Below are 11,520 nucleotides of genomic sequence, written 5' to 3'. Positions count from 1 at the left end.
GAAAAAAGAAAAGAGTTTATTGGTTGTAGTGGTAGAATTTGGGGGAAGTTTTCAAAAATATTCCATTAACACTGGTATAAAACTATGATAGGTTTATGATACACACATATATGTATAGAAATGTGTGTATATTATACATATATACACATACACATTTATGTATACAGTTTATATGTATACATATAGTTTATGTATACACCCATGTAGTAAAAGACTCCTGGATAGTATAGTTGGGCTCTTGTGGCAGGATGTTCACCCCACACTCCGGACATAAACTGTTGATAAGATATATACAGAAAGGTTATTTACATATATAAAAGCTTCAAATCAAGAAAGAGAAATTAAATTCATAGGTGCTAGTAACAAGGAGTCAGGGAAGCTGACTTAAGAAAGGTGGTAAGCAGGAACTAATTCCTAAATGGCCCATAGTGGTTTTCATGTCCTCATACAGACCTTAAATGCTGGGGATTGATGTCTTAATGTTCATAGAAAAGTCTAGGCCACATACTCTGTGCTCTCACAAGGTAGTTGGAACTGATAAACTAAAGCATAGAACCTGAAGAGAGATCTTTACCTATAAAATGGGACTGAAAAAGGGAACCCACAGACAGACCCAGGAAGTTTCAGGTAAGCCTGCTGTTTGCCCAGGGCATGTAGAAGGGTAAAATATGAGATCCGGAGCCTTAAGCCTGTATTATAGATGAATGTGGAGTTTGATTTGATATCATAGTTTCATTTTGGTACAAGGACTCTAAATCAATAAATCAGTATACAAATATGTCTGGAACCATTAAACCCTTAGAAATTCAGCAGAGACAAATATGAAACTGCTTCTGTAACCCACAGGATATAAGATTCCTCTGAAAAATAACTGTTGTGAAGATAAGTTCATAATTTTAAAATTTCAGATCACGAGAGAAAATAATGCCAATCCAGGTATACAGGACTTCCCTGGAGAAAATATCCTTGCTTAAAATGAACTCATGATTAAATTAAAAAGAATAAATCACATGAGGAAAGGGAGACTGACCACAAATTTCTCATCAGTAGTAAAAACCAGAAAACAAAAAGATGGTTTGACAAAATTAATATACAACAGAGTAGAGCTTAAGACAAAATGGCATTACCGTAAAGGACACTAGATCTTGATAAAAGGAATATACTACCAAGAAAATGTAAAAATTATAGTCTTATTTATATAGAATATAGTCTTAGCAGTATAGTCTTAGAGTTAAGAATGCAAAAATTGACACTTCCAAAGAGAAATTAATAAATGTCCAGTCGTAGTTGTCAGAAACTGGTAGATAAAATGGCAACAAAATATTTAAATAGCATAATTAATACACTTGATTAAATATAGATCTGTATGGAAATCCCTCTAGCAGATAAATAGAGAATACAGATTTTTTTAAAGGATACATAGATTCTTAAAAAATATGACTGTGAGTTGGGTCCCAAAGGAAGTTTTCATCATGAAAACCATATTCCCTGGCTGAAGTGAAAAAGTAACTGATTGGTAGTAGATAGTTTAAAAATAAGATACATATATATTCATGGACATCAAATACTAAATTACAAAATATTTAAAATTAAATAACAAAATAATACATAGCGAAATTTGTAGGTTCCAGTTAATGGAAATTTTTCAGGAATAGAAAGATAAAGTCTTTCTTGTGTGTGCTTATTAAAAACAAAGAAGTAAGGGGAAAATGTGTTTTGTATTCAACTTTAACAGCATAAATACAAATAATGCAGAAGAAAAACAAAAAATAAATAAAAACTGATGAGATGTCAAAAAAGAGCTCAATCAAGAAAATTCAAAGCTAGTTTTTTAAAAAAAGATAATAGATAATAAGCCTCCTTGCCAGGTACTGTTCCTTGTGTTGGGAAGATAGTAGTAAGCAAATCATACCAACTTCTTTCTTTATAAAGCTAGTGGGGATGTTGGACAAACAGATAAATGCCAGTGGCAGTAATTATAATAAAGATAAAGCAACGTGTAAAGGACAAGAGAATGACAAGATACAGTCAGGGAAGGTTTCTAAGGAGATAACGTTTGAACCACTGAGCACAGAAAAGTAAGGGAGCAAGTCAGGCAGGTAGCACTTTTGAAGAGCGTTCCTTGGCAGAGAGAAAAGAAGAGCAAAAGCCTTAACTGTCATACTAGTAGCACTAAAAAAAAAAGTGTCTTAAATGGATAGAGAACATTTACTAAAACACATGTTACCAGAATTATTCTTGATTACAGAAAGCTTAGAAATAAATTCTTTAGTGCAGAAACAAAACAAGGATATCTTCTGTTACTGCTACTCTTTATTATATTGGAGATTTTAGCCAAAGTAATTAGATAAGAAAAAGGAGGGAGAAAGAGACATAAAGATTGGAAAGGAAGAAAAATATTAATTATAAATGAAATGATTACCTGCAAGAGAATCTACATACTATTAGAACTGTCCGGGCACGATGGCTTACACCTGTAATCCCAGCACTTTCGGAGGCCAAGGTGGGTAGATCACCTGCGGTTGGGAATTCGAGAACAGCCTGACCAACATAGAGAAACCCAGTCTCTCCAAAAAAAAAAAAAAAAAATACAAAATTAACCGAGCGCGGTGGTGCATACCTCTAATGCCAACTACCCAGGAGGCTGAGGCAGGACAATTGCTTGAACCCGGGAGGCGGAGGTTGTGGTGAGCTGCGATGGCGTACTGCATTCCAGCCTGGGCAACAAAAGCAAAACTCTGTCTCAAAAAATAAAAATCTACATGCTATTAGAACTAATAAAAGTTCATGAAGGTTGCTGGAGATAAGGTCAACGTAGAAAACCAATAGTTTGCCTGAACATCAACACACAGATAAAATTCACAATACCATCTGTAAGTTGCCTTGTACTCTTTCTAACAAAATATTTATTCAGAAAGGAAATGACATTTTAAGGACAGATTAAAAAAAAAATCCAAATTATCAGTCATCATCTCCCATTCAACCTATAGCATTAATACAGTCCAAAAATAAAGTCCTACATAAAGTTTAGGAGGACTTTTGTGAAATCAGAAACCTGATTGAAAAATTCACCTGGAAAAACAAAGGTCCAAGAATTTTCAAGACTGTTTTGGAAATGAACAAGGAGGGTCATGCAATCAAATAACTAGACCTAAATTTTATAGCAGTAATAAATTCAAAGTGTGGTGTTGATTTAGGGATAGATGAGTAGATTAATAATAAAACAGAAAAGGCCCAGAAAAAGATTCAAGCACATACTGAAATTTAGTATAATAAAATAGTGAATGGGTTCCCAGATGGAAATAGTATATACTGTATATTACACCAGACCATACACAAGAATAAATTCCAATTAAAGATCAAACTGAGAAAAGCTAACTTCAAAACTTTTAGAATAAAATATAGACTGCTTTTAATCTTAGATAGGATTTCTTAAGACATAAAAATAACTCATAAAGGAAAAAAATTATTTGACTAGATCAAAATGTTAACTTTAATAAAAGTTATTAACAAAGTTAAATATATATAATAGAATTAGTATCCAGAATATATAAAGCTTCTATAATGTAATAAATAGCTCCACTTAAAAATATGCAAAGGATAGGAACCAACAATTCATGGGGGAGAAAATCCCTATGTCTAGCAGGCAGGTTAAAAGGCACACAGCATTGCTAGTAATTGAGGAAAAGACAATTTTTAAAAAAAATAAAATTTCATGTCCATTGGAATAGTAACTTTTTAGTATATATGTATTACCTGTATCATGTATAAATGGCATATATATGCAAGGTAATAAGAAAATAAGAACTATCATATACTGCTAATGGAAGTATAAATGGATATAAGTGTTTGAGAGAGAAATTTGTTAATATAAAATAAAATAGAAAAAAATCATAAGCCCTAGAAAATTGACTTCGAGATTTATAGCTGAGAAATTCTTACAGGTATATACCAAGAGACATATACAAAGACACTTATGGCAGTACTGTTTGTAGAAAAACTGGAAGCTACATAATTACCTTTCAGTAGAGAAATAGATAAATAAATCTGATTATTTATTCAATGGGATAATTTTTAGTAGTTAAAATGAATGAACTTCATCTGAGTGTATCAACATGGATGGATCTCAAAAACAATGTTGAGTTTAAAAAATTGTAGAATATGTACAGTGTAATGGAACTTACATAAACATTTAAAAGCTTCACAGAACAGTGTATGTTGCTTATAGATTTTTGTTTAATACAAGGAACAACTTGAAGTAACAACTGGAAAGTTTACACATTGGATTAATGATAGTTGCCTTTGAGAAGGTAGGGAGGGGTATAAGACTAGGCAGAAGAAAAGGGGAACTTAAACTTCATCTATATTGTTCTATTATGTTTAAGTACAAAGTAAAAATAATCAAGGGGCTAAGTGATTCCAGGGCCCTCATCTACCAGAAGGGCTTTCATTTTTCTTTATAACTCTATCCTTTAAAACAGCAGTCCCCAACCATTTTGGCACCAGGGACCAAATTCATAGAAGACAAAAAATTTTCCCATAGATCGAGGGGTGGGGGAGATGGTTTGGGGATGATTCAAACTCATTACATTTATAGTACAGTGTATTTATGTTATTATTACATTGTAATAATATAATGAAATAATTATACAACTCACCATAATGTAGAATCAGTGGGAGCCCGCTTGTTTTTCTGCAGCTAGATAGTGGTCCCATCTGGGGTTGATGGGAGACAGTGACAGATCATCAGGCATGAGATTCTCATGAGGACAATGCAGCCTTGATCCCTCACACGTACAGTTCACAATAGGGTTCACAGGCTCCTATGAGAGAGAATCTAATGTTGCCACTGATGTGACAGGAGGCAGAGGTCAGGCAGTAATGCACTGGGCTGCTCACCTCCTGCTGTGTGACCCTGTTCCTAACAGGGATGAGAGTTGGGTACCCCTGCTTTAAAAGGCTATCATTTATATATATGTTTTAGAGCTTTACCAAGCTCTAAGGTAGATAAAATCATCCTCCTTAGATAACCATCCTACTTAGATAATCCCATAGAGTAGTCAGTTACTGGTACAATGAAAATATATCGAGATCTGTATGTTATAAAATAAACATTTCCTTTTCATACTAATTTATATAAAAACTCATTCTTAAGTGGTCCCAGTCTTTACAAGGACTTTTCTTCATCTGGGGGACTGAAATTATTTTTCATTTATTCATTCAACAGATTTTATTGAACTCCTTACATGTACCAGATGATAACACAGCAATGAGCAAAACAGACAAAGCTTGCTATCATGAAGTTTAAATTCTAGTCAAGGAAGATAGCTGGTAAACAAATTAATAAAATTATAATATCACTGGTGATAAGTGCAATGATGAAAAATAAGGCAGGATGAGAGCTATAGAGAGTGATTGGGAGTATTTTATATGGGGAAGTCAGGGAAGAACTGTCTGTTGAAGATAACATGGAGCAAAGTAACAAAGAAAGTAAAGGGATAAGTTATATGGGAGAAAAGTCCTAGAGGCTGACAGAGCAAGCCAGTGCAGGGCCCGCTCCTGCCATGAAGCTGTCATGGAGGCTGCCTGGCTAGAGCTGAATGAATGAAGAATAGACTAGTATGAGATTAGACCAGAAAGACAGCAGAGGATTGGGTCATAGTGGGTTTTTATGGCCATGGTAAAGACTTTGGAGCAAAGGACTAATGTCATCTTCAAAAAGAATCACTCTGGCCACTTTGTTGGGAGTAGCCCACAGGGTGTGGTGGTTGGTGATAGGGCAAAGATAGAAGCAGAGAAACCAGTTAAAAGGTTGTTGTAACACCTTAGACAAGAAATAATGACTGTTTGTTTTGTTTTATTTTTTTGGAGACGGAGTCTCACTCTGTTGCCCAGACTGGAGTGCAGTGGCACTATCTTGGCTCACTGCAAGCTCTGCCTCCCAGGTTCAAGCAATTCTCCTGCCTCAGCCTCCCAAGTAGCTGGGACTACAGGTGCACGCTGCCAGGCACAGCTAATTGTTTGTTTTTTTTTTTTTTTTTTTAGTAGATACGGGGTTTTATCGTGTTGCCCAGGCTGTTCTCGAACTTCTTAGCCAAGGCAATCCACCTGCCTTGGCCTCCCAAAGTGCTAGGATTACAGGCATGAGCCACCACTCCTGGCCAATGATGACTGTTTAGACCAAGGTGATGAGAGATCGTTGGATCCTGGATACATTACTTTTTTAGCAGCAATTCTTAATCTATAGATTACTCTCAGATCTCAGAGGAAACTGAGAGTTATTGAGAAGAGAGAAAAATAGCACAAGTTAGGTGCCAATGAATTATAAGCTATATAAGTTATCCCAAAAGGAGATTTTAAAACCTCTAAAAATCTTTTGTAGGATTGTGGGAAGGGGAATTCAGTCCCTCTTAACCTACGGTTATTCTTTACTTTTTTTGCTCTTTTTAGTCGTTCTGAACTTTGCAATTAAACTGAATCCAGTCATATTTTATTGTTTAGAAAATGAAATTTGAAATCTGGGTACATGTATAAAATTTTGTTATTGATTGTGTTAAATGAGATTTAAATACTAATTTTTTTTTACATTATAGCTTAGCTGTATGACTACATACAAAGGCAAATAACCAATTTTGGTTTACATTTATTTGGCTTTATAACTTTTTACAGAAGACAATTTGGTTTTAACATCTTTTAAAGATTGAGTGTTAACTGTTCCTGAACACTTTGCACGATTTCTTTGCATTTTCACTTTCCTATGTGTTATAACAAAATCCAAAGGTTAGTTGTTTAAATTATTTTATACTGGCTTCATTTGTGTTATATATTAACAGTTCACTTGTATTCAGTAGTTCAGTTAAATTGATGTATAGTGGCTTTATTGTATTGTTTATTTCTAAGTATTTTTCTGCCCTCCCAGTTTATTACTATATTAATTAATCTTTTATTATTGCTTTTATGTCTAGGGATTCTTGTTACTGGTGTGTGTGTGTGTGTGTGTGTGTGTGTGTGTATGTGTGTGTGTGTGTGTGTGTGCTGAGACAGAGGGGGGAACCGATCTTTTATGTATCAAGCCTTACCAGTTACAGATTGTAGTCCATCATTATGACTTTTAAGTGCTAAGCAAATTATTGTCCAGAGTGGCAGGCAGACAGTAAAAATCGTAATTATTGTAAGCTCTGTGCCATACTTGTAAATATAGTAATAAATCTGCACTTATATACAGTTAAAAATTTAATTGTTTATTCAAAACAAACTTAGGAAATATTTTGACCATGCTTTAAGATTAAATTTAGTAAACCGAATGGGAAATAGATTTTTGTTTTGCTTTGTGAAAAACACAGTTTTAGGCTACAATCCCTAATCTTAATAGGAAGCTGTATTTATTTTTTCATAGTAAGAAAGACTAAATTGCCACATCTTTTTGAGAATATTGCAGATAGTTAATAAACTTTTCATTTTACTAACCTAACTTTCTCTTTCTTTTAGCAAAACTGTACAATCTAAAGTGGACTGCATTTTGGTAAGTGAAATAACTAATCTTAAAGTTCTTTTCCAATAAGGTTTTTACCATGATATAAAATATACAGTTTTCAAGTAAATATTGATTTTAAATATAACTCCAGTGAATAAAATTTGATATTTTAATTACAGCCCCCTCAAGTGAATTGTTTATAAGCTACCTAGATACTTTCCTGTATCTCATCAATAATAAAATCACAATCTGAGGTTAATTACGTTTTTGAATCTTAACTGGCTCTTACTGAAAGATTGCTTAAACAAACAATTAAACTGGATATTTATTTTTCTATTCTAATAACTCTAAGAATTTGTTTAGAGAAAGTTTTTGAAGATGTTTAATGGGTTAGTTTTGTTGAGATAGCGTATTTTTCATGTTTTTGTTGGCACCCTGTAGGAATTAAGCCATAATAATCGTTTAAGTTTAGATTCTGCTTATTAGAACTGTAAAAATTCGTTTTCAAAAACAGCTTTTAAGATGCTTAGTTGATGTGTTGGGTTGCCAGTTTTTAAGATTTAAAGCCACAATAATAGGTTATTAGATTGTGTTAGTATAGTAGTAGTTTTTTAGGTCTTCTTTTAAACATATGAGGGAAGGAGCATTGCAGCTACTGGGACATCTGGAATACTGCTGATTTCTTTCATAAAATCTCTACTGAAAGGATACCCTCTAGGCTTTAGAATATACGAAGGCTCTGTACTATTAGATTCCCCAAATTGTCAGTATAGTTAATTCTCTTTCCCTACTTGTGAGTCGGGAAGTTCTCTTACCCAAGTTTTGGTCCTGCTTATAAGCTAACCTGACTATGTTGTTGGTGGTGGTGGTGGTGGTGGTCTGTTTCAGTGTCTGGTGCTGAAATAGTAAGATGTCTTATTAGCTTATATTATTATTAGCTTATTATCCTCTAGGTAGCTGAATACATAGGAATAGTTTATAGGAGAAGAGGAAGTTTAATCAGTTCTCTTCACTTTTCTAACCTAATAGCTAGCTAAAAGAAGACTTTGTGGAAGTGTTTTTCTTTTTCCTTTCACTTACTCTTCTTTTGGGGGGGGGTGTTTCTGTGTGGTTTTTTGGTTTTTGAGGGTTTTTTTTTTTTCTCTTACAATAACCGTCTGAAGTAGGTAATCTTGTTACCTCCCTTTTACAAATGAAGACACAAATGCTCTGGCATTTCATTCAAAAAATTATTAAAATTATTGAACATCTTCTGTCTGCCAATTTTACTCACAAGGAATACAAAACAGAAAAGACATATTCCATGCCCTTAAGAAATTTAGTCTGTTATAGAGAGATATATTCAAGAGCACTCTTAAGAACTAGAAAAGTGGTGACTGGGGATGGAGGGAGTAACACATTGTCACCAACCCCCAGAGCATTTCCTCTGTCTTCCAACTCTTAAGAGTCTCATTTATGTGTCATTCTGTAATTATTTCATGATTACCATATACTAGACCCTGTTCTTGGTACCATAGTACAGTGGTAAGCAAGACAGACACAGTTCTTGTCTATCTATGGCTACCCACTTTCTTTGCAATACTTAACTTTGGAGGATTACTAACTTTTTTCTCTTCATTAAGAAGAGGCAGAAGACTGGTATAAATTATAAAATATGACATTTATAAAATACTAAATAAGAACAAAACTTTTTAAAGTCTTTTAAGGGTTCAGAAGTTAAAATATAAACACAAAAGTGTTTATATTTTAGTGTAAGTTTTAGAATATATGTAAATTTTTACTCAGTAATTTAAAAATACTGTGTTAGGTCCTGGACATACAGTGATAAACAAGATACTAAGATCTCTCCTGTCATGATCCTTTTATTTTATTGGGTGAGGTAGACATTAAACAAGTGAGCAAATAATTAAGCATTACAATTCAGATAATGATAAATGATATTCCACAATTTTTAAAAGGGACAGGGAGGCAAGCGATGGTGGGTAAGGTAACCTCAGATAGGGTGGCCAGGAAAAGTTTCTCTGAGGAGATGACATTTGAGTGCCAACCTGAGTAGTAAGAAGCCAGCCTTGAGTCATGATCTCCTGGTGACACACACGAGGTAGAAGGAACAGTAGGTACAAAAAATCTGAAGCTGGGAATGAGTTTGGGGTATTTCAAGAATGTAGGATCCCAGTGTGCTGGAACTTATGGAAGGAAGTAGAGAATGATAGAAAAGTTCATTTATTACATATTTAGTCATGGCAAGTAGTATCCTACGTGCATGGAAAGCTGATTAGAGGATTTTATGCAGAAAATAGTGCAATCTAGCTTTGTTTTTTGTTTTTGTTTTTGTTTTTAATACCCTGGCTGTTGTTGGAACAGTGGATTGTGTGGTAGGGGAGGATATGAGTAGAAGCAGGAAAACTGGTTAGGCTATTGTAGAAGTCCAGTAGATAATTCAAGGCTCTTGCTCAGATGATAGTAACGGAAGATTTTTTTTTTTTAAGTAGAGGGGTTTAAGGCATTTTTGGATATAAAATGACTAGGTCTTGCTTGCTGATAGATTCAATGTGGAGGGGAAACAGAAGAGTCAAGGATGATCCCTTTCAGTCTAAAGCAGCTCTTCTAGTATTTATTATACCACAGGTTTGTGTGTAATGAATTTTCTTAGTCTGTGTTGATCTGTGAATGTCTTTATTTTGCCTTCTGTTTTAAAAGATAGTTTTGCTGGAAATAGAATGTCTGGTTTACAGTTTTGTTTGCTTGTTTTTTCTTTCTTTTTTTTTATTTATTGTTATTATACTTTAAGTTCTAGGGTACATGTGCATAACGTGCAGGTTTGTTACATATGTATACTTGTGCCATGTTGGTGTGCTGCACCCATCAACTCGTCAGCACCCATCAACTCATCATTTACATCAGGTATAACTCCCAGTGCAATCCCTCCCCCCTCCCCCCTCCCCATGATAGGCCCCGGTGTGTGATGTCCCCCTTCCCGAGTCCAAGTGATCTCATTGTTCAGTTCCGACCTATGAGTGAGAACATGCAGTGTTTGGTTTTCTGTTCTTGTGATAGTTTGCTAAGAATGATGGTTTCCAGCTGCATCCATGTCCCTACAAAGGACACGAACTCATCCTTTTTTATGGCTGCATAGTATTCCATGGTGTATATGTGCCACATTTTCTTAATCCAGTCTGTCACTGATGGACATTTGGGTTGATTCCAAGTCTTTGCTATTGTGAATAGTGCCGCAATAAACATATGTGTGCATGTGTCTTTATAGCAGCATGATTTATAATCCTTTGGGTATATACCCAGTAATGGGATGGCTGGGTCATATGGTACTTCTAGTTCTAGATCCTTGAGGAATCGCCATACTGTTTTCCATAATGGTTGAACTAGTTTACAATCCCAACAACAGTGTAAAAGTGTTCCTATTTCTCCACATCCTCTCCAGCACCTGTTGTTTCCTGACTTTTTAATGATCGCCATTCTAACTGGTGTGAGATGGTATCTCATTGTGGTTTTGATTTGCATTTCTCTGATGGCCAGTGATGATGAGCATTTTTTCATGTGTCTGTTGGCTGTATGAATAAGACGTCTTCTTTTGAGAAATGTCTGTTCATATCCTTTGCCCACTTTTTGATGGGGTTGTTTGTTTTTTTCTTGTAAATTTGTTTGAGTTCTTTGTAGGTTCTGGATATTAGCCCTTTGTCAGATGAGTAGATTGCAAAAAATTTCTCCCATTCTTTAGGTTGCCTGTTCACTCTGATGGTAGTTTCTTTTGCTGTGCAGAAGCTCTTTAGTTTAATTAGATCCCATTTGTCAATTTTGGCTTTTGCTGCCGTTGCTTTTGGTGTTTTAGACATGAAGTCTTTGCCCATGCCTATGTCCTGAATGGTACTACCTAGGTTTTCTTCTAGGGTTTTTATGGTGTTAGGTCTAACATTTAAGTCTCTAATCCATCTTGAATTAATTTTCGTATAGGAGTAAGGAAAGGATCCAGTTTCAGCTTTCTACTTATGGCTAGCCAATTTTCCCAGCACCATTTATTAAATAGGGAA

General features: G+C 34.7%; 1 protein-coding gene across 2 annotated transcripts in view; it reads left to right on the top strand.

Moving 5' to 3' along the window:
* The window catches only part of RFX7 (regulatory factor X7), a 159,199-nt gene that overhangs the window by 58,951 nt on the left and 88,728 nt on the right, over positions 1-11,520 (top strand). For both annotated transcript variants that reach the window (XM_050796774.1, XM_050796773.1), the window contains one exon: positions 7,489-7,522. In XM_050796774.1, coding sequence (XP_050652731.1) covers positions 7,489-7,522 — 34 coding nt within the window. The remainder of the gene's footprint in view (positions 1-7,488; positions 7,523-11,520) is intronic.

Source organism: Macaca thibetana, chromosome 7 (assembly GCF_024542745.1).
Source record: "Macaca thibetana thibetana isolate TM-01 chromosome 7, ASM2454274v1, whole genome shotgun sequence".
NCBI classification, from domain to species: Eukaryota; Metazoa; Chordata; class Mammalia; order Primates; family Cercopithecidae; genus Macaca; species Macaca thibetana.
This window is presented reverse-complemented; position numbering and strand designations above follow the sequence as displayed.